This window comes from Uloborus diversus, chromosome 8 (assembly GCF_026930045.1).
Source record: "Uloborus diversus isolate 005 chromosome 8, Udiv.v.3.1, whole genome shotgun sequence".
Classification (NCBI taxonomy): domain Eukaryota; kingdom Metazoa; phylum Arthropoda; class Arachnida; order Araneae; family Uloboridae; genus Uloborus; species Uloborus diversus.
The window spans coordinates 93,665,327-93,690,439 of record NC_072738.1 but is presented as its reverse complement, the minus strand read 5'-3'; the positions used below and the strand labels follow the sequence as shown (position 1 = coordinate 93,690,439).

The 25,113-nt window shown below is 31.7% G+C and overlaps 1 protein-coding gene across 1 annotated transcript; it reads right to left on the bottom strand.

Moving 5' to 3' along the window:
• Positions 1-3,615: 3,615 nt before the first annotated feature.
• On the bottom strand, positions 3,616-8,673 carry LOC129228492 (basic salivary proline-rich protein 1-like). The gene is made up of 2 exons (XM_054863172.1): positions 8,591-8,673; positions 3,616-3,979 (listed from the first exon to the last, which is right to left on the bottom strand). Exons 1-2 carry the CDS (start codon positions 8,671-8,673, stop codon positions 3,616-3,618), a joined length of 447 nt encoding a protein of 148 aa, XP_054719147.1.
• Positions 8,674-25,113: the final 16,440 nt, after the last annotated feature.

Below are 25,113 nucleotides of genomic sequence, written 5' to 3'. Positions count from 1 at the left end.
AATGGAACTATGATTACGCTAAACAATTACTAAAAGTTTGATTCAATTTACAACTCTCACACAGATTGTACTCTAACAGACATCAGAGAGTACTTGGAGCGTCTATCCGACACTACAGCAGCTGAACTGTAAATGATAAAGTTCTAGATCGATAGATCCTATTTATTTTTTTAAAGCTCTGTTTTCGCTGTAGTAAAGGAAAGCATTTATTTTGAAAGTAATAATAATAATAATACTATCCTGTCTACTTATAGCGATGCAATGATCAAGTTTTGCCTTTAAGTAATTTTGGTAAATATTAAAAAATATATATCCTTATATATTATTTCTGTAGCCTGTTTTTGGTTTCTACGCGTGATCTTCCTCAAATCTTGATCAATTTTTGGATTTACACCTTATTTTAAAGCTTATCGTGCAGGCTACTGAGGAAAAATAGATCCACTGTCTAAAAATTGTTTTTTTCTGTCAAAATAGCTTGATCGGCAGAGCGTTCGACTGGTAACCAGGAGAATGAGTGTTTGGGACCATGTCCGGACAATCTGCATCAAAAAATTAGAGAAATATCGCGCATTACTCGAACACTTAATAACGATGAATAACAAATATGAGGGAATAAAATAAATGAGATGGAAACGCTCCTTGCTGCTATGAAAACTTGATGCAACATGGAGCTAAACTGATACTTAACTGCAGGGTTTTTGTTTTCTTTCTAAGCTTTCGCTCTGGTAAGAAAATTAAAGCATAATGTAAGCTAAACTATAAGTATCAGGTTTAAGATTTCTGACTACAATGGAATTGTTTATGTTCAGAAAAAAATAATAAATTGTGTATTGAAATATAGATTCTTCTAATGAGTTTTTGACTCTTTGTATAAATAAAAAAATTATTACTACCTCAATTTGAAGGGTAAAATATATATTTTTTCTTCTTTTTTGCAAAAAAACAAATATCTTATCACATTTTCACTACATTCGAAAAGCTACGCTTAAAAAAGAACTTAGTTCAAATTATTTTGTATTTTAACCGTGCTGTTAAATGATGAACACGTGCTGCCATCTAAGCCATAATGGTTCAAGCAGCCTGCGATAACAAATTGTAAAAATTTTCAAAAATAAAAACACTTCTCTTCATTATCTTATCTTATATAATATTTCTGTGCATTATTTATCTGTCAGCATGCGAGATCTTTCTTATCTCTTGAAGAAATTCCCCCCTCATTTTAAAACTTATCAGGCCGGCTAATGACGAAAATTAGACTTACCTTTTAAAAACCAATTTTTCGAAAACGCTCCTTGCTGTTGTAAAATTTTGATGCAGCCTGTAGCTCTTATGCATTTTATTTTTTTATGTAGATTTTTCTAATAGCAGTGTTCGATCTTTTGTACAAATGAAAAAATACTGCGCCAAATTGAAACTACGAGTTTCACCTAGTAAACCTTTAATTATTTATTCGAATACGATATAAAACATTAAAATCATTATCAACTTCATTAGTAAAAAATCATTTTCTACTCCTCTGCTTTCGGCTAAAAAAAAAACATTTTGTCTACGTTTGAAAAATTACACTTAAAAAACGGACTCAGTTCAACTAATTCGGTTTTGAATTTTAAGTGTTCGACTAAAACAAAAACATGTGCGGGCATTTAAGCTGTAACGGTTAAAGCAGCCTGCTATGGGAAATTGTTCAATATTCAAAAATAAAAACCCTTATTTGCAATGTAATTTATTACTTCTCTATAACGTTTGTTTCAATCGCTACGTGAGATCTTCCTCATTCTTTGTTCAAATTCCCTGTTTTACGAACAATTTTAAAACGTATCATGCTGGCTAATGACCAAACAGATAGAAGCATGATCTTTTTTTTTTTTTTTAAGGCAAAAAGCTTTTCTGCTGTTTTTTATTACGCATAGCTTCAATGAATAGAATTCGAAAAGGAAGGCGCAATTTCTAGGTTTGTTGGAGTGTCGTGCTGTTAATCAGAAAGGTGCCAGTTCGAATCCGAGCCAATAAATATCTCTTTAATGTTTCTTTTTTTTTTCCGTCGAATGCTCACATGGACAGGACTATATTTGCCACAATCAGTTTTTTCACATGCACAATTACTGCTTTTTCACGAGTCACTCAGCCACACTTTGAATGATTTGCATTGAAAATACGTACAACCAAAATGTGATAGATAATCAAATTATCACAAATTTGTATTTAACGAGGTTTTGTTACTGATGTCTTCAAATTAAATTCCTTCTCTTGTGCGCTTACTTTTTCCCGTTCTTCTTCATAATGTTCTTTCTTTGAAACTTTTAAAGTGCGAAATGCCTTATGAAACGATTCGAAGCACAGTGCAAAGTTCCGCACGGGTCTAGTATATATATATATATATATATATATATATATATATATATATATATATATATATATATATATATATATATATATATATATATAATATATATATATATATATATATATATATATATATATATATATATATATAAAAACTACAGTAAAAAATCCTTGGTGGATTGATCGTATTGTCACTTATGCGGAATTAGTGAAGTAAACGTGATGTTATCGACTCGTCAGTCTTGTATAGACAACCGTTGAATGGAGAACAACTGTCATCTGACTGAAGCCGAGAGAGCAAATAAACTGGTAGCTAAAGTAAATTTAGCACACCAGCTAGAGTGCCTTCAATTGACGACCAGAACCGTAACAGTGCTGCCGATTCTCTCTGGTTTGCTACATTTACTTTAGCTAGCGGTTTGTTGGCATTCTCCTCTTCAATGAGGTGAAATCTGCATCTAGCTCCATTATTGACTGTTCCAGACTTATGAGTCCATAACAAGAACGAATCTGCACTTTCTGGATTGTTTTAATGGGGTATTTCTGTCTGTATTTTCAATGTTGTGTAATTGGCTTTGACCAGTGACTTCCCGAAAGCAATGGAGCCGTTTGAGATGAAAATGAGGCTAAAAGCTTTGAAAATAGGCAGTAAGTTAATTTCCTTCAATCAAAGCACAGCGAAACTCCAGTCTCTAAATGTTATAACCGGGATACAAGTATTTTGCACCATCTTCAGTTTTTGTTTTCTATCTAGGCTTTATTTTACATTATTATTGTATTTATTATATAAACTTGCAATATTTATTTTTTCTCGAGTTAACATCGCAGTCAAAAAATAAATAAATAAATAAATAAATAAATAAATAAATGAAACAAAATAAAATAAAGCAGTTTTGTGACATGATACACAGAGAAGGATGGAGGTTTTCATCAACGAATATCATTGCAAACAGTCGTGGACACATAAACAATGTTCGAGCTATTTGACAGAAGCTCTTTAGAAGTTTTTTTTTTTTTTTTTTTTTTTTTTTAATGAGGACAAAAAAGGTGTGCTATTGTTGTCTCAGCTGTTTAAATGTTGTAGTGATAATCACCAACGTTACATTGAAGTGATATCATTAAAGTTTTTATTTAGGAGATGACTTCTTAAGCGCCTTGGATTTTTTTCTCTTTCAACGTAGAATTTTCTTATCTTTGCTTAATCTGTACTTTAATTATTTATTTATGTACCTCTTCTGATTTCGTACATTTCAATCATACAGTTAAAAGAACTTACTTGGCGAAACTTTCCGTGGATACGGATGGTCCAGTTGGCTTTCCAGTTCCGTCCCCGGGTTTATCTCCATTCCCAGGTTTATCTCCGTTCCCGGGTTTGTCTCCGTTCCCGGGTTCGTCTCCGTTTCCAGGTTTGTCTCCGTTTCCAGGTTTACCTTCTGGTTGCGGTGTGCCTTCCGGTTTGCCCTCTGGTTTTCCTTTCTTCTGACCCTCTAGTTTTTCTTCCGGTTTGCCTTCTGGTTTTCCTTCTGGTTTGCCTTCTGGTTTCTCATTAGGCTTGTCCGAAGGTTTGCGGTTAGGATTCTGTCCCCCAGGAAGTGCAAGTGCTTTACCACTACCAGATGACTCCAAATACATCAGACTGAAAATATAACAACAATGTTATCAATATGCTTGAAACACACAATTTTTACTTTTATGATTTTTTGCTTTTTAATCGGTTGCAAAAAAAAAAAAAAAAGACAAAAACTGAAGAATACCTTCGTAGTTGGGCAAAAGCAGGGATGTCTACAGCTCAACTTGGAAGGGTATTAGGCCTGTCATTTGTGAAATTTAAGGCGAATCAACTCCTCTCTCACCACTCGAAATTTCGAAAACAGTGTTATTATGCACTTGTGTATGTACGAGTATTTTGCAATTTTTCTCTGAAATATTCATTGAGTATGACCCCTCCTCCTGTCCCAGAATATTTTGAATGGAGGTGGCTTGGGGTGGCACTTTTCTAAATTTATACTTAGCTGTCGTGTATAGGTAAGAGATCGTGTTTAATAACACGCTTTATAAAAAAAATACATTTTTTTTGTGAGGTTTCTTTTTAAATGGTAGTGCTTTTGCAGCTATAATAGCTCTCTTTACCTTCATAGAGCTACCAAAGAAGAAAAATGCACTTTAAAAATCAGTCACAAAGTAACTTGACCCGTATTTATCCATACATTTGAAAATAGAAGCAGTTATCAACTAAGAAATAAAGCCATACCTTGGCGCAGAAAAATAAAAGATATTATAACAAAGTTGAATCGAACAAATTGCAGAGAGCTACAGACACATATTTCTCGGTTTTTTGTCGGATGTCTTTTCATGTGCAAGTTCAACTAGCATGCTTTTATAAAGTGGTTCCTTGTACACCCATAATACGTAGCTCAACACTCTAAAAACAACTATTTCAAAAATGACAAAAAACTACTTAAATGTGAACAAACATATAGCGAGTCAAACTGGCTCCGACTACGTGGTATTCATTTTTGGAACATTCAAATTCTCAAATGTGTGCTCATTTTTGAACATATGTAATAATTTCAAAACTGAGTATTATGTACTCATTTTTGAGTATGAAATAATTCAGCACAGAATTTGAAAACATGAGTACACATATTTGAAACAAAAGGTTTCAAGAAAATTTGAAAGCATGAATGTACTCGTTTTTGAAAAGTTCATTTTTTCTCATTGGAGTTATCTGCAAATTCGAGCAATTTCACGCAGCAAACATTTATTTTCACTGCCAATTACTACTGGCAATTTTTGTTTCCAACTAACTGCTTTATACAGACAAAGTAGAAAAATTCACCAAAATCTTTCTTGTAGCAATCGTCTCAATTTAATTTTCTCTTCTTTTTTTATATATGTTTATTATATTTTATTTTGTACTTGCCATACGACAACAACAACTGCTAATTAATAAAAATTATTAACTATTTTTAAAAAAAACGTGGGGTGGGATTTTTATGGGGGTTTTATTTTGAGAGGGGCAGCTGTCCCACTTTTCCCCCTCTGGATACGAATACGGAGCGAAGCTAAATTAACACAATATAAATGTAACTAATAAAATCAGCAAAAAAAAGAGTGATACACATTTAATGTTACAACTACCACATACAAGGAAAGGAAAATTTCAATTCTATAAAAGCTCTGAATGATTTCAATTTTATATATTTATTTTTCATTTAATTTATTTCATTTACTATTATGACTTTTCTTTTGCAAAACAACTAGTTTTTTTAAATAAAGCTAAATTACGCATATGGCACGTACTAAAAAAAATAGTTTTTCCTCAAAACAGTGTGTTACTATTCTCTTTTTAAACATATTTTTTCATTTTCGTTTGTATGATTTTACTTAATTTTTGGTTAATGTAAAGATTTTTTTATTTCTACAATCGACGTTCGATTTTTTTTCTTACCAATTTAGATCTTTAAATATCAGTAATTTATTTTACTTGTTATTTAATGAGACAAAAATATTTCAAATTAAATTATCATGCTTAATATACTTGATAATTGACCAAGAAATACAGCAAACTAAAAGAAAATAATCAGCAGTTTTTTATTAAACACTTAAACATGTTGTATGTATTTAAACTGTGGGTTAACTATCAAATGGTAAATATATTTTCATTCAAGTTTTAAGTTTTGAAATTTTAATTTCCAACGTTAATAAATGTGCAAAAGTGCTTTCTCAGACAAAAAAAAGTGCAAAATCATTTCAATCTGACGTGGTTTTCTCTCTTTTTTTTACACAAGGAAGGGTGGCGTTTTATGAAACAAACATCAAAGTAGGCGTTATAGCATTATTGAAAATAAGGTTTAACTGAATTTTAACTCAGACGGCGAACTGGCCAGAAGTTTAAAACAGAAGAAAAAATATTATTCGATGTCTTTTTAGCAACCTTTCTTTCCGCTTTAACATCTTCCATCAATATCAAACCAATGAAAGTTGGATTTTTTCCGTATTAAAAATATGTTCCTAGTGTTTTAATCTAAAAACTAAAACCGATTTTCACTTCTGCAGATTTTTTTCGCTTTAAAATGGTTAAGAAAGCAGAAATACTTCAAAAAATAATAATAAACAGAAATGCCATTTTAGGGATTTAAAAAAATAAATTCAAAAACTCCAAAACCTTTGAATTTTAATGCTCTGTCCTCACTCATTATAATTGCTATTTGCAAATTTAGTACCTCCAAGCTAATTTTACTGGGCCATAAAAAGTAATATATGTGTAAAACACTTACAAAAAACAAAAGCATATATTAGATGTCGGGACTTTTCTAACGACTAGCGCAACTTCTGAAGGAATTTTTAGGTTAATGCAAATATAATAAACCAGGTTTCAACGGTACAGTCATAGAAAAAAAAAACGAAACACTCGATCGTATTCGAAGACTATTGACACTAGAGACACGTGTAAGGTGTTATTGTTTAAGGAATAACAACTTCAACATAATTATGTTAAAAAAATTTTGTTGAGGGGTCGTCTTCATATTAAAAAGAGCATCAACTTCAAAATTTTCAATGAGAACCCACTTTTTTTATTACATATTTGTAATCAGAATCCTTTTTTAACTTTGTATACAGAATTTTGTTGAATTCGATCCAGCCGTTTCTTCAGAATCGAGTTTTGAAAAATTCCTCTCGTAATGTTAAAACGTATTTTGATATTTTTGCTCATAACACAAAAACTAGATTAGGCACGGCAAATATTGTTTTTTTATATCAAAATATGAATCGACCCAATGATAAAAACATCATTTACAACACCAAAAATGTAAATTTAATTTTTTTATGAATTATTATAATATTTTTTGAAAAAAAATATGATCTGAAACCGTATTAAATTTTAACAGAGAAACAATCTAGAATGCCTCTTATGAGGGAATCCAAAATTTGAGCTCAAAATATTCAGTAGTTTTCGAGCTATGCTTAAAAATTCATTTTTTCCCACTTTAGGGGACCATATACTTTTTTAAAACAGAAATTACGAAAGTTAGCTTCTTCGTAAAAAAAAGAAAAAAAAATGTTCAACAAAATGAATAAACCAATTATAACGTAGTTTTTCCACACTAGAGTTACTTCTATGATTTTTTTTAAATGCATAAATGTATTCGCTGTCTCTGCAGATGAACAGCACAATAATTGCAACCGTCAGTTTTTTTGTGAATATTGTTCAAACGTCAATGTATAAATAATGCGAAACACTACTTCATTGTCTAATAAAAGAATACTTTATAGAACTTTTAAAATTAAAAGCTACACTTAAAATACTTCTGTTTTTTTTTTTTTTTTTGCAAAACAATGCCTTTGCCTTTGCCTTTTGCAAAACAATGACTCAGAAAAAAATTAACATGCACAACTTTTTTATTGAAACATACAGCAAAATCTCATTGTCTTGCTAGTCATATTGCAATAGGCAGTGTAGAATTAATGGCTCTTCCCGGTGATAATTTGCTAAAAGGAAAAACTATTGAAATGTCTAAATCGGGAAAAAGCACTCAAGAAATAGCCGACAGCGTGAAATTTCCTCTTTAACAGTATCCAGATGGGTCAATAGGTAATATTTGCTCTTAGATAAGTTTGCTGGTTTATAGGAATCTTTTTTTTTTTTTTTTTTTTTTTTTTTTTTTTTTTTTTGTAGTGTTTGAATAATTTTCAGTGTGATAAGATCTAGGAGAAGAAATGTCAGTCGCAGTAGTAGGCCGCGTGCTTTGAGCCCGTATTCTGCACAAAAGTAGTAGTTGTGGCTAATTGTGAGCTAACTTTTTTTTTTTTTTTTGACTTCGTCAAAGATTTAACAAAACATTAATTTATGTTTTAGATTAAGTTGAGTTTTTGCCTATTCTTAATTATAATTTAAATACTATTTTTCTACTTACTTTCTCTGTCATTGTCCGTGCATTTCACATTAAAATCATTCTCGCAAGACAAAGATAAAATTTCAAATTATTTTCTTCTTTTTTGAAGAACGTGGAAAAATATCGAGAAAGAAAGTTATAATAAATTTTTTTTATTTACTGAACGCGTATCTCATTAAATGCATATTTTTCGGAATCTTATATCTGAATATTAGGCTCCAACTTTATGCCACTGCAACTAATTCTGTTTTCTGAGCTCATGCTTTAAGCACGCAACGTGCCACTCAGACGAGCTTCGCGGGCTGAACGTGGCCCGCGTCATCACTGCAATATACATGCGGTTTAATTACCACATTCGAAGGGTGCTGTTGTTCCGAACAATGAGCACAACAGCCCTGAACAAGGTTTGATCGAACAATAAAGCTGATGTCATGTCATTGAAGCTGAGAGTGCCTACAAACTGGTGGATAAAAAAAATTTATCTCACCAGTGAGAGGCCGTAAACATACAGCAGATAAATTTACTTTACCTACCAGTTTGTTCGCACTCTCAGCTTCAATGAGGTGACTTCTGCATCAAGCACGATTAGTTTCCGATTCCAGTCTGCGAAATTCGCGGCAAGGACAAAATTGTATCCTCTGGATCGATTATATCGCCTGTCGGGCATGCTGCGTGTTATTTTGCTACAGGTGCGACGGCCTAATGCTTGATACTGCAGAAACTTTTATTTCAATAAAAATTTTTATAATGATGTATTAATTATATAATAATATTGGTATAATTTTTTAAATTTTTTGTGTGCGATGGCCCAAACTTCTGCCTATGTTCTGCGAAATTAAAAACGTGCAATTCCATTTTACATCAGACTTTCTATTCATTCCAACATACGTGCAATACATTTATCATATTCACATCATGACTCTAGGTATAAAGTTGGATATTTATATTTCTATGAGTCTTGAATGAATATATAAGCAATAAAATAGGTTCATATTAGAAAAAGTCAAAAAGTTCCATCACTTTTAATTTGTCATTACTCGATTTATTAAACAACGATCTATATGATGGACCAGCCAAACCCCATCCGTCTTTCTTAAGTTAATCCAGATAGACAAAAATCAGTAAATATTTTAACCTTTTTTCAAAAAAAAAAAAAAAAGTTTTCGACCGTAAATCGCTTTGTGGCGCAACATTATCGGCCAAAAAGTTTCGAATTACGGAAAAAAAGAGAACTTAAAAAAAAAAAAAAACCACGAATTGAACTGGATTCCGTTACTTTATAAGCCGTGACCTTGAAAGATGCGTTTTCAATGTGGTGACGGTCCTAAAATGTTTTTCGTTAATAACTCCTGTTCTACTGCTTGGAATGCAATGAAATTTCGTACCCTGGCTGCATTTTGCTGTCTAAACATAATTATGTAGCAAAAAGTAGGGGTTCCTATTTGAAAATCAAGAGTTGGTGCTAATTTTGCTTTGTATATGGTCCCTTATCAGGATTTGACCTCAGTAGTTTTAAAGTAGACTTTAAACCAAGTCAGATGACACCTTTTTCTTCTTTCTAGCATGTATAATGGCTGAATAATTTAAAGTGTTTCGTTTTTTTTTTCTATGACTGTACAAAATACATGATGCTCCAATTTTACAGATATTTTTCATCGCTAAACAACGGGATAAACTTTTAGAGCCAAACGTTAGAATATGCATACTATATTCTAGTTATAAACTATATGCTTCCGACCCAATATGCTTTTAAGTTTAAACTGTCATAAAAGCAACTGAAAGTTTAAAAAAAATTAAATATGTAAAAATATGTAGTAATAATTAGCATTACTCAACTCTTTGTGTGGTTAGAACTATGCGTCAGTTCCAAACTGTAAAACGCTTCAAGGGACACGGAACGCAAGTTTGTTCAATGCTAACATTGCAATTTTGTCTCAATTTTCGATAAGTTACATGTTTATGAAATGCATTTAATTGTCGCAAAAATTATTATTTGCCGTTTTCATGTTCTACGTACCAATGCTGCCTCTTAGACTGGTGACTGCTGAAATGCACAAATCACAGAGATCTGATTTCGCAGTTCAGCACAGACTAGCTGTTATCCTTTTACTTTATATACAAGTCAGTAGAGTGGCGTAGTGGCGAAGCGTTGAGAGCTTGCATCCAAAGACAAAGGCTCAAATCTGGCTCTTGTCGGTAAAATTTTAAGGTGCAGAAAATTGACAGCATCCATGCCGGGCGATTAAACAGTATGTTGAAGATTTCTCGAGTACTGCTTTGGATATTCTTGTCAAAATAAATTTCTAGTGCAGTTTCACATCGAAGAGATCTCAGGTGGCTCCATCTTGTAGGGAAACTGGGCGTCAAAATAAAAGGTTATTGCTATCCGTCCATAAATTTTCCACATGATAGAATTTACTGTAAAAACGATTCAGAAACTGCCAACCGATTCAGCTGATATGCCCAATTTCTGCCAGTAACATATCTTGGAAATACTGCAGCGATTCAAAAAACTTTTTTGCGAAGATACTTGAATTTACAGGGCGATAAGTGAAAACCTGTAAAATCAGGAAACATTCCACGAAAAAAACTAGCAGAGTTTCGTTTTTTTTTTACGATGTGAATGCTCGTTCTTGGGGACTTCACTAGGCCTGCAAATTTGGCCTGTTACAAACAAAAATTTTATACACACACTTAAACGTTATGTTACAAAAGGTGACAAACAGAAAAGTCGTATCCATTTAAATGCTCTTGTCCCACTGAGAAAAAAAAATAACATTATGTAAGTAGACCATTTAAATACTTACAACAGAGTTCCGACCAAAGAGTAGACTACGAGAGATTTCATCTTCGCTAAGTAGCTGAAAGAAATGAATGTATTAAACTTGACCAGGTTGATTATTTATACTCACGAGACGTTCCGTAGTGTTGCAAAAAATCGGCTATTATTTGCAATAGTCATTTTTTTTTTCATTCATTAAATATTTTATAATAATTTCTCAATTGTTTCTCATTTCATCATATTTCAATAAAATGCTGAATCTTTGAAAATTGCATCATTGATTTTTATGTTACATTTTCCTTTTCAACTATGAGTAACATCATTTCAATACGTAGGCATTTGAAGGGAAAAAATGTCGTTTTGCCTCATGACACACTTAGAAGCAAAACTTTATTGGTCAAGGTAACAAAGCATAAACATATTCCAAAAGTTTATTGTTTAAATTTATTGAATTAGAACAAAATCAAACTTGTGATTACACTTTACAGCAATTTTGATCTTTTTTCTGTCCTTTATATAAAACAATGGAATCAATTTTCAGGAAAACGTGCTTGATTCTTATTGAAAACAAAAATGGTCTGTCACGTTCTGTTTTTGAAGAACACCCAACTTTCATATAAGAATTGTGCACTGAATTAAAGGAAGGCCAGGCTTCTATTAATGCAGGAGAAAGGTCAAGATAACTAAGCTTTTTAAAAATGATCAAGTTAAAAATTTATTTTGAAAGTTACAGTATATAAAGAAAGAACATTCTATTTTATAATAAAACTTGCATTGAAACAGTATTTTTTTATTTTCGGCAGTAAATGTGTGCCTTCAAAAAAAATTAACTTTTTTTTCTATCGGGCAATGTGAAAAAAAAAATATTTTTCAAATGAAATATTTTCCCAATTTCAAAAATAATTAAAAATACGTGAATCAGTAAGTAAAAGATTTAATGAATAAATGAAAAGATACTGAAACAATAAACTGAAAATTAAATTATTTAATTAACTAATATATGAAGAAAAAAATAACAAGTAAAAGAGTGAATGAATAAGAAAATAAGTGAATAAATGAACAAGTAAAAGAGTGAATGAGAAAATAAATGAATGAATGAGTAAAATCAGTGCATTACTAAATGAAAGAATGTAAATTAATGAATTAATAAATGAATACGTAAGTGATTTAGGAAATTAATGAGCGAGTAAACAAAATAAACTATTTCACTTTGCGCCGCATGTACTTGCCTGATTGTAGAAAATATTTAAAATACAAATAATCTTAGGTAATATTAACTAAATAAATATTTCACAGAGTATTTAAAGATCTCAATTAATGTTTAAAAAGTTAATAACAATGACTTTGTTATTTTTTAAAAACAAAAAAAAAATTTGACTTGTAACAAAATATTACACAATGTGCATCAACTTTTGAAAATTGCCTGTATTATCATGTGCTTTAATCTTCGGTAGTATTTTTTTACTGATTGGGATAGATTACATGTGCTACTATATACTTAAAATATTACCAGTACACTGTAAAAGAATTCCGAAACATTACTGGGTATTTCGTTTGAACGTCTCGGGATTTTACACATTTTCACCTATTTCCCCGTAAAAACAAGTATCTTCATAAAAACGTTTCCTGAATCGCCTCAAGTTGCACACGTGCAGACTTTTCACAGTTGTGGAAAATCTTTTTAGCAACCAGTTTAAAGATTGAATGAGCGTGTTTATTAGGAGTATCGGCAAAAGGTTGCTTGCGGTTTGTCAAGATTGACGAAGCTCCCAGTGAGAGCGAAAAAGTCAATGGATAGCTACAGCTTTGCTGAAGCAGGAATTGCAGGCAAGAGACCAGGTTCCTTCTTGCATAGCTTTCGCCGTTTTTATTCTTATAGAGCTTTCTTAGTAAATCATGAGGGTTCTAATCAATTTTACTGAACCTACTTATTTTTGCTAGAAGGTTCTAGAGACTTTCTTAAACAGGGGAGATTTCGCACTTCTTCATAAAGTTTCAATGTTAATTTTAGAAAAGTTACTGACTTTTAGCAGAAAACGTTCCTGGTGTTTCCAAGATATGTTGCTGGAAGAAATTGGGCACATCAGCTGAATATTATATTCCAGGAACGTTTCTGAATCGTTTTTACAGTGTACGGTTGCGCTAAAAACAGAGTAAATATTTCACCATTTCACTTGCCCCGATTTTTCACTTTGCCCCACATTCCCCTACATGTGGAAAATACTCAAAGAAATTATGCATTGCGTGATTAAACTTAGTTGGGGAACGTGGGGCAAAGTGAAAAGTTGAAATATTTACTCTTCGTTTAGCGCCACCTATCTGGTAACATTTTAACAACCTATAAGCATATGTAGTCTATTCCAGTCAGGAAAAAAGTACCGCCGAATATTAAAGCATGTGACAATACAGGCATATTTAGAAATTGATATTCTTATTGGAGCAATTGTTGAAAGTCAAAAATTATTTTGTGTATTATAAAATAATAAAGTTCTTGTTATTAACATTTTTGGTATTAATTAAGACCTTCTAATACGCAGTGCAATATTTATTTAGTTAATTTTAAGCTTATTTGAGTTTTAAATATTTTGCTCAAGTAGTCGAGTACATGCGTATCAGCTTCTGGTTTTTGATAAGATCATAATTATTTAAATGTGAGCACACAACACACTCATAAATGCAATTATTCGAACATAAATAATGGGGGGGGGGGTATTCAAAATCATTTCCCGTAGTTTTTGGAGACTTTAATCCTCAAGACTGTATTTGAAAGCCAGACTGGCGTCTTCATATTCTTCTTCTTCAAGGATTAGGCCTAAAGCCTGTTCTGGCTTCTTGGTCGCCCCACCGCTTCCTGGGCCTACCATAGTCTCGTTTGCTCCTTGGTCTGTAATAAAAGGCAGCTCTTGGAAGTCTCCCTCGTGCCATACGTCGAACATGGTTTTTCCAATCGTTACGGTTTTCCGTAATTTTTTCATTGAGGTAAATATCTGTAATTCCCTTCGAATAGGTTCATTCCTTATATTGTCTAGGATAGTACTCTTCTTCAGTGATCGCAAATACTTCTACTCTGCTGCTTGAATTCTACTAGTTTCTTGATTGTTCATAGTCCATGTTTCAGAGCCGTATGGTAAGGTTAGCACCGCCATAACCTTATAGAACTTCAGTTGTGTTTCCTTCCTCGTTTTTCCCTTTAGGGTTCTTGTAAGGGCTCTACATAAGTGTTGAAACCTATGTAGTTTGTTTTGGACATCATTGTCGTAAACTGTCCAGACATTGTCCAGACTGACGTAAGTCCAAAATTTGCGCTTTTTCATTTACTTGTGCATTGTACGTAGAAGTCTATTCCGCATCGAGTCACGTGAAGGTAATTCTTTCAAAAAAGCTTTTCAAAAAATTATCAGTTAAAAGGGCACGTATTCCATTCTTTGCATGACCCAGAAAAAAGTTTTTCCTCTCTCCTGTAAAATTACCATAACGCGACTTACGTCCTTCTAGCTCTGAGGTTCTCAAAATAGTTTTGGTCGTGTTTATAACCCCTTATGTCCCATACGCTTCGCCCACTGAAGAAAAAAATAAATTATTCATAAACGTTGAAAATGTGCTTCTAGTTTAGTTTCATAGCGATACAATTAATTTGAAATAGCAATACGATTTTAGTAATGTTTAATGAACTTGTATTTTGTCTTAACGTGTATCATATAGTAGAAAACCTTAAAAATAAAAAAATAAAAAGAAACGAAAATCATTATGGCATCATGACAAAAATGCGAATTGTAAGTGTTAAAACTACTGCTATTTTTAGAGTGTTTAGTTATGTAAATATTACATTTCGGAGAAAAAATTTGTGAAAAACAAAAACTGAAAAAAAAAATTATATGTATTTCTTAGATAGATAAGAGAGTATTTGGTAAGGCATACAATTGGGAATAAACTAAAATCAAAGTTACGAAAAGACACCCTTTCAGAGTTTTACCCCCCCCCCCCCCCCCCCAGAGGTTTTAGGCACTTAAAAAAACAGATAATTACTTGCGAAGCACTTTTATAACTAGAAGTTTTTAGTTACAAAATATAAAACTTTTCTTTTAAGGATTAATGGAATGCTACGCAGTGTGGGAGCTTTTTCTTTTAATATTTGGTAGAAGGAACTTTGTTCTCTTTTCGTAGGAATTTTAATGTGGATTGTTGCTATTTTAGCGACTATTTATCATACTTCACTGCAGTGCGTTGATGAATTTTTGAATTTACTTTCGTTTATATAATTATTATTATTATTATTATTTTTTTTTTTTTTTTGAATTCACTTTTGTTCATGTACTAACTTTTTTATTGCTGAATGAAATGTTCCTGATAAAAAAAAAAAGACTTTTTCTTCTACCGCTTTCACCCATTCGAATTGTTACGTTTCAATTCTTCTGAACTTATTATTAGTACTGATGATTATAAGATTACGTTTGAACAATTTTCAGAAACTACATAATGTTTAATGCAATGTTACTGGTAAAAAATAAAAAAGTCTGGGACTTTTTCTTATGCCTCTTTCATCCCAAATTAGTTGCTACGTTTGAATACTTCTGTACTTATTATTGATACTGGTGATTTTAAGAATTTGTTTGAAGAATTTTTAGAAACTTCTTTCGTTCGTACAACTATTTCAATGCTTAACAAAAGGTTGCTGGTAAAAAATTGCAACCTGAGACTTTTTCTCATACCACTTATGTGCCAAATTAGTCGCTATATTTAAATACTTCTCTTCTTATTATTGATTCTGATGAGTTTAAGATTTTGTGTGAATTTGTTTTAGAAAAACTACCTTCGTTCATATATAACTATTTCAATGCGTAGTGGCATATTATTGGTAAAAAATATAAATTTAAGACGTTTTCTTATGCCTCTTCTTTCACAGATTAGTTGCTGCATTTAAATATTTCTGTAGTACTTATTACTGATACTGATGATTTTGTGAGATTTTGTTTGAACAATTTTTAGGGACTACTTTTGTTCATATAACTAGCTCAATGCTTATATGTTATGAAATGTTACTGATAAAAATTAGAAATCCATTGTTTTTTTTTCTCATGCTTTTCTCGCCCCAGGTTACTTACTACATTTGAACATTTATAATTGATACTGATGATTTTAAGATCGTGGGATAAGCTTTAGAAATGTTAGGATGCTCTGCTCTGAATTAACAAAATTTACTTATTAAGCAGTCCCTCCATTCCTCCTTAAATAATTACCAAATTATTATTCAGTAGAAATTTACAATGTATTAGATATTAAATGGTACAGTCATAGAAAAAAAAACGAAACACTTTTAATTATTCGGCCATTATACATGCTAGAAAGGAAAGAAAGGTGTCATCCGACTTGGATTAAAGTCTTCTTTAAAACTACGTAGGTAAAATTTTGATAAGGGATCATATACAAAGCAAAATGAGCACCAACTCTTGATTTTCAAATTGGAACCCCTAATTTTTGCTACATAATTATGTTTAGACCGCAGAATAAAGCCAGTATGCGAAATTTCACTGTATTCCGTGCAGTAGAACAGGAGTTATTAATTAAAAACGTTTTAGGGACCGTCTCCACATTGAAAACACTTCTTTCAAGGTCACGGCTTAAATGGAATATAAACAAAGAAAAAATCGGGATTATCCAGCTCAATTCATGATTTTTTGAAGTTCTCTTCGATGCTTTTTAGCCGATTATGTTGCGGCAAAAAGCGATTAAAGGTCTTTTTTTTTTTTGAAAAAAAAAAGTTCAAATATTTACTGATTTTTGTTTATCTGAATTGAACCAAGAAAGATGTATGGGGTTTGGCTCGTCCATCGTATAGATCGTTGTTTAGTAATTCGAATAATGAAAAATTAAAAGTAATGGAACTTTTCGCCTTTTCTAATATGAACCTATTGGATTGCTTATATTAAGCAAATTAGCCTCATAGAAATGTAAATATCCAACCTTATACCTAGAAAGATGATGTGAATATGTTTGATAAATGTATTGCGTCTATGTTGCAGGTTTATTTTGGAATGAATAGAAAGTCTTTTGATGTAAAATGGAATTGCGCGTTTCTAATTTCGCAGAACATCGGCAGAAGTTAGGGTCATCGCACACAAAAATATAAAAAATATACCGCACTACGTGGGAAGACGCAGCATTAAATAGATTGGAGACTCGAGCGAAGCAAGGTCCATTTATTCCGTGAAAATTTGCTCTAAATACATAAAATGAAAGAAGTTTCAATCTAAAAAATAAAACAGAAACAGGAGAATATAAATACCCGTTAATGAGCAAACCGTTCATACTCGAACTTTTTTTGGGAAAAATTTGGTTATTTGAATTAACATAGTGAACAAACACAGTAATTGTTCTAGCGGCTTTTTTGTAATCAAAAAAAGAGAATTTGTTTTAAATCCAAATTTGATGCGAAAGATCATAATGCGTGGTATTATTTAAAAAGCATAACACAATCGGCGGTTTTAGTTAAACATGCAATGGCTCATAAAAGCAATTTAGGAAAGTAATTTCCCAATGCTGTTTCTAGCAACGGGATTCGAGATGGTCCAACCCGTAATTAAAAAGACAAAAGCAATTTTAGCTCAAACCAAGGTGAACCGAAATCTGACTTCTTGTCATTTCTCCGATTTTGTAAGATTGCTAACAAAACCTCGCATTATTTGATTTTGTTTCGCGATCTATATACTTGCAAACTAATATTTTCTCTGGTATCAGGATGGCTCACCTATAGCAATACCATACGCGGCATACCCGACAGGCGGGATGAGCTTTCCAGAGCCTACAAATTCGTCCTCATGATAGATTTTTCAGACTGGAATCGGAACTAATCGTGAGGGATGCAGAAGTCATCTTATTGAAGCTGAGATTTTGAATAAACTGGTAGGTAAAATAAATTTATCTGCTGTATGTTTACGGCATCTCACTGGTCAGATAAATTTTCTTCATCCACCAGTTTTTAGGCACTCTTCGCTTCAATGACATGACACCTGCTTCATTGTTCGGTTAAATCTAGTTCAGGGCTGTTGGGCTCATTATTAGGACCCACAGCAACCATCGAATGGGATTACCAAACCGTAGTTGAATCGCAGTTAAGACGCGGGACACATTCAGCCCGTGGGGCCCCTTGTTTGCTTAAAGAGTAAGATCAGAAAGTAAAAATAGTTCCAGTGGCATAACATTGGAGCCGAATATTCAGATATTGGAATCTGAAAAACATGCATATAATAAGATAGGCATCTATAATTGATAACAATAATTTATTATAACTTTCTTTCTTTGTCGATATTTTTCCATGTTATTCAAAAAAGAAGAAAATTATTTGAAATTTTATCTTTGTCTTGCGGGAATGATTTTAATGTGAAATGCACCGACAATGACTGAAAAAGTAAATAGAAAAATAGTATTTAAATTATAATTAAGAATAGACAAAAACTGAACTTAATCTAACACCCAAATTAATGTTTTATTAAATCTTTGAAGAAGTCAAAAAAAAAAAAAAAAAGGTTCACAATTAGCCACAACAATTACTTTGCGTGCAGAATTCGGACTCAAAACATGTGGCCCACTACTGCGACCGACATTTCCTTTCTTACATCTTAACACATTGAAAATTATTCAAACGCTATACAAAAAAAAATAATAATAATAATTCCTGAAAACCAGTAAACTTATCTAAGAGCAAATATTACTTTTTGACCCATCTGGATACTGTTAAAGGCGAAACTTCACACTGTCGGCTATTTTTCGAGTACTTTTTCCCGATTTAGGCAAGGCAATTATTTTTCCTTTTAGTAAATTATCACCGGAAAGAGCAATTAATTCTACACTGTCTATTGCAACATGACTAGCAAGACAATGAGGTTTTGTTGTATGTTTCTGTGAAAAAGTTGTGCATGTTTATTTATTTATTTTTTGAGTTATTGTTTTACAAAAGGCAATGGCTAAACGCAAAAAAAAAAAAAAAAAAAAAAAAAAAAAAAAAAAAACAGAAGTATTTTAAGTGTAGTTTTTAATTTAAAAAGTTCTATAAAATATTCTTTTATTAGACAATGAAGTAGTGTTTCGCATTATTTACACATTGACGTCTGAACGATATCCACAAAAAACTGACGGTTGCAATATTGTGTTGTTCTTCTGCAGAGACAGCGAATAAATTTATGCATTTAAAAAATTCATAGACGAACTCTAATGTAGAAAATCCACGTTATAATTGGTTTGCTTATTTTGTTGAACAATTTTTTTCTTTTTTACGAAGAAACCAACTTTCATAATTTCTGTTTTAAAAAAGTATACGGTCCCCTAAAGTAGGAAAAAATGAATTTTTAAGCATAGCTCGAAAACTACTGAATATTTTGAGCTCAAATTTTGGATTCCCTCATAAGAGGCATTCTAGATTGTTTCTCTGTTAAAATTTAATACGGTTTCAGATCATATTTTTTTTCAAAAAATATTAAAATAATTCATAAAAAAACTAAAATTTCATTTTAGGTGTTGTAAATTATGTTTTTATTATTGGGTCGGTTCATGTTTTGATATAAAAAAACAATCTTTGCCGTGCCTAATATAGTTTTTGTGTTATTAGTAAAAATATCAAAATACGTTTTAACATTACGAGAGGAATTTTTCAAAACTTGATTCTGAAGTAACGGCTGGATCGAATTAACCAAAACTTTGTATACAAAGTTAAAAAAGAATGCTGATCACAAATATGTGATAAAAAAAGGGGGTTCTCATTGAAAAATTTGAAGTTGATGCTCGTTTTAATATGAAGACGACCCCTTAACAACAATTTTTTACCATAATTATGTAGACCTTTTTATTTCTGAAACAATGACACCTTACACGTGTCTCTAGTTTCAATAGTCTTTGAATACGATCGAATGTTTCGTTTTTTTTTTCTATGACTGTACATTTAAAAAAGCGACCTGGCCTCATAAGAAAAATACGTGGTGTACTAGTTATAAAGATTAACATATTTGGAGTTTCTACTTCGGCAACTTTTACTTTTTATAAAAAGAATTTCTGAAAATTTCAAACTGTTATAAGAAAGCATAGATTTCCGGGGGGGGGGGGATCTTGAAGTGGTTCTAAAAATTATACGAATATTTTTCAATTTTCTAATTCCTTGTGAGATGCATGTTGCCATTTTTCATGCATTAACACACAAGAGATAGTTTTTAAGCAAAGATATGTGCGTCGTGAAAATACTTTACTTGCATTAGCGAAATGAAAGTAAAACGTTTTGAAATACAATGAAACCCCGATTTTTGTCCGCCCCCCCCCCCCTTCCAAATCAACGTTTTCCTCGCATCTAACGTTTTTGCTTTCGGTCCCTTCATCAGTTTTGCTCCTATGTAATTCCTATATTTTATATTTTTTAACCCAATCCTTAGAGAAACGTAAAATCGGGTTTTTACAGTAACTTTATTTTCTAACTTACTCGTACAGTAAAACGAAAAAGAACCTTTGATGCTCTACCGTCATTCTAAATCTAAATGAAAAGTTTAAGTTCTGTATGAATATTTTTTCTGCCTTCGTTTATGCATGTAATTTGATTTATTTCAATAGTACACCGGCACGTCATAATTTGCTGCTTGTCTGATTAATATAAAACTTAAATACCTGTACACTGTACAGTCTCATATAAAATAATTATTTAGTAATATTTTAAGTAATCAACAGTATTTAGTTACTTAAATGTTTTTATTTTTCAAATTACATTTTAAAACATTAAGATTACAATATATATATATATATATATATATATATATATATATATATATATATATATATATATATATTGCCAATTTACATTAATGTATTAGAACAAAACTTTAAAGTTAACTAAAAAGCTGCTTAAACAAACTTCCAATTTTCAGAGACAACAAGAGACGAAAAAAAAGCATCCAATAATGAGGGTTAACAAGCAACTTGTTTGAAAAAATAGGAATGGTAACTCAGGCTCATCTAGAAAACAGAAAAGCATTGCAGGTTAAATTAAGTAAATAACTTGGTGGTCTATATAACAGGCAAGTAGCGCACTACGTATGGGGGGAGAGGACAACGCGTTACACGTTTTAAGAAACTATCGTATGGCAGAAACAGGTTTCAAATTTTGTTTATTCACCTACACATGATGATGCTTTGTGAGATGAAAAATGATTAATGAAGAATTAATCTTGTATTTTTATCCGGTTATAAGGCAGGTGAAGTACAAAAAGAGTTAATCACAACAAATCAAAAATTAACTGAAGGTGGGTTATTCATTAGCCATGTAGAAACAGTTGGCAAAATAATTTTTACAGACCAAAAAAAAAAAAAAAAATGCATCTAAAAATGGGTGGATGAAATTTTAATTTTGTTCAAATATATGTATTTTATATCGGTGGTCATGAATTAATTATTTCAAGCTATAGTTTAGCACTTCATGCTCCTTTGTCGCAAGCCATATTGTGTTGTGCCCATTTGTGTTGTGCACACAAATCAGTTGACTGTAAAAAGAAATTAGCGTGTTTTATTATTATTATTATTATCGTAGTTTATTATAAGTTAAGTACACTATATTAGGCCGCTTTGAGATTCATGGCCTAATATCTCGCTCATTAATGATTCAAATGTACACTGTAAAAAATTCCGAAACGTTCCTGAGTGTTTTTGTGTAACGTTTCGGGATTTTAATGATATTTATCCACTTCCTGGAAATATCAAGTATCATTGTCAAAAAGTTTCCTGAATTGCTACAAGTTGTTCAAATGCAGACATCTCTCTGTTGTAAAAAATATTTTTAGCTCCCAGGTTAAAGATTAACTAAAAGTATTTATAAGGTGTATCGGCTTCCATTTGATCACGGTTCGTCCATGCTGATTAAACTCCCGACGGGAGCAAATAAGTATAGACTACGTAACTTTGCAAGTACTGCAATCAAGCGAGATGCTTAATACTTGCAACTCTGACTTAGCGCTGGCCATTTTTGCAATGCTGCTTTTGCAACTGTCTTGATTCATCAGGAAGGTGCCAAGCTGTTATGTTATCAATACCTAAGATTACTCTGAAGTTCCAGAGAAAAGACTGGCTTTAAATGGGTAGATTTCTGGATTTTTAAGGAAGGTTGCTGATCGTTTTCGGAAAACGTTCCTGGTTTTTGCGAGATATGATACTGGCAGAAATTGGGCACATCAGCTGCCTATTATTTTCCAGTAACGTTTCTGAACAATTTTTACAGTGTACATATTACAGAAAGACAGAAAGTATATATGTGTCCTCGATAACGCGCGCCTAAACCGTTCGGCCGATTTTCATGAAATTTTGCACAAAGTTACTTTGTAGCATGGGGTGTGCACCTCAAAGCGATTTTTTGAAAATTCGATTTTATTCTTTTTCTATTTCAATTTTAAGAACATTTTCCGGAGCAAAATTATCATAAGATGGACAAGTAAATTACGAAATTATCATGACGTGGAGTGGAGAGCAAATGAACATAGCCAATTGGCGAGAAATTCGTCATCCATTTTTTTTTTTAATATACAGGCGAACCGAATGATCTTTTAATTTTCAACTACGGGCAAAGCCGTGCGGTTACCACTAGTAGAAAATATAATTTAAAAAATGGTTAAACATTCAGAATGTCGTATTGAGTTAAAAAGATCTTTGTTTTTTTTTTTTTAATTTTCTCTTCGAAACATATTACCACACTTATTTCAATCTATGACTAAAATATTCGATTATTATTAGATCCCACTTCGTAAGTTCTTACTTATAACCATTTTTAATTTAACTTGTCTGGGAAAGTAACTTGAAATATAAAAAGTCCCATATCAATTTGAGATTAAAAACTATATTGTAATAAAAGTCGGTAAAACAAATGGAATACCACCGAGAGAAGCATACAGTACCGTACATAACGCTCTGTGACTCATACATAACAGCAGTTCAACAAATGAATTATAATGTCACTTTAGTTCTCAAACAAAACAATACAAACTTAAGCAATTATTGTGATCTTTACTCCCATGAAAAGCAAATGATTTAGAAAAAAAAAACATTTTGCAATAACAATAACTGTAAATTCATCCTTCGAATACTAATTTTGAGTCCTTTTTTGTGGGCAATACGTTTTCTGAAATTTTGAGACATGTCTGGGATTGTTATTTCGAAATGTGATCCATTTGAAAGAAAAAGTGCATTCAACTAATACATGTTTTATGCTCTTTCTTTGATATGATTAAAATTATATTTTTTAGACGAGACTTTAGTTATTTACATATATGTTTTGCTCAAAATTTTATTGTACACTGTAAAGACACTTCAAAAACTTAACTGCAAAATAATAGGCGGCTAATGTGCCTAATTTCTGCGAGTAACAAATCTTACAAAACAAAAGGTATGTTTTTTGATAAAAATCAGAAACCCTCCTGAAACTATCCTTTAAACTTTTTAAATAACACATAAATCTCCCCGTTTAAAGCCAGTCACTTTTCTGCAAACGTCAGAGAAATCTAAGTGTGTTTAAGCTAATATCTTAATACCTACCTTACCAAAAAAAACTTCAAAAGGATTATTACATCCATAGCCAAAGCTGAAACAGAATTGCAAGTACAGGGTGTTCCAAAAATGGCTGTTACATTTTAAAAATCAATAAAAACTAAACGGGCAGCGATAGAAATAAATTGTATGTTGCATCATGCATGGAATAACAGTAAATTTTCAGACAGACGAACTGTAAAAAATAGTTACGATGTTCCTCAACAAATGACTCTGGCGGTATTTTAAAAGGTATGAAAAGAAAACGCAAACGGTAAGATTGCCAAAATGATTGGTATTTTTCAAAAATCGATGCTGCTCGTTTAGTTTTTATTCGCAATTCCAGAGCTCGATTACGCTACCTTGCGGTGATTTACAAAACTGCCGAAAAAACTAAAACATTGCGTTTCACGTGTTCATTTTGGGCAAAACAAACTGCTTGTTATGTGTATTTTTTTTATTTGCGTAATTCATCATTTGAAATCGTCATCCGCAACAGCGTAGCATCAAAAACATCTGATATAAACTGTGAGTACACATTTTATTTATTTTGTTCTGAGTGAATTTGAATAAATATCAGTTTTTCAATTCGATGAAAAAAAGCGGACTTAACAACATTGAGTGGACACTAGGGCCATGCTGAAAAGTTACTGCTTTTCCTTAACCTAATTCCACATAAATGATCTAAATAACCTTGTTACTATAGAATTCAACTGAAATGGAAAGTATGCAAATAAATTTTCTTGAAAATATTTATCGCAGAACAGATTGAAAAATCCAGAAAGAACGTTAAGAATTTGAAAAATAAAAAATAAAAGCTTGGAATTTTTATTGCTAAAATATCGCGCCAACTTTACTTTAATTCTCTGCAAAAGCTGTCATTATCGGTTTAAGAGTTTCGCCAAAAATCTGTTTATAGGGTTATGGTTTTAGTATTGTGTGAAAGAATAATTTATCTTGACAATATTTCGCATATCAGTTAAATCATTTCCATGACGAATGAATTAAATGCATGATGATTTCTTTTGATATCCAATCATATAGTCATAGAAATAAATTATCTAGTGTTAAATGTTACTCTTGACAGTCTGTCACGTATGTGCACTATGTGACAAAAATATCAACAAATGCCGGAAATGTCACGAAACTGGACATAATATGTACTAATGTATAGAAAAAACAGTACAAAATGAAAATGCTGTTCGAAGCGAACCAAAAATTTATGAATACCGAATTCAACATCGTGAAAATGGCTGCGTCAGAACAACTTACTGTGTGTTCTGCATTAATTTTTTACTTTCGTAATACTTTTTGATTTCTAATCTCTTTCTACATAGGTCAGAATAACCAAAAGACTTTGAAAAATCTTTTCAAATGAATAAAGAACAAAAAATTATACATGTGAACAAAAATTTCTCTCATTTCCTAAGTTTAGTAGCAATTTATACGTTACGGCGTGCGTTTGTTTTAGTTTTTTCATCCGCCATTAGACAGTGACTGCAGCGTCCCCTATAGTTTGTTGGAGTTGCCAACTGATTTTTCAAAAATACC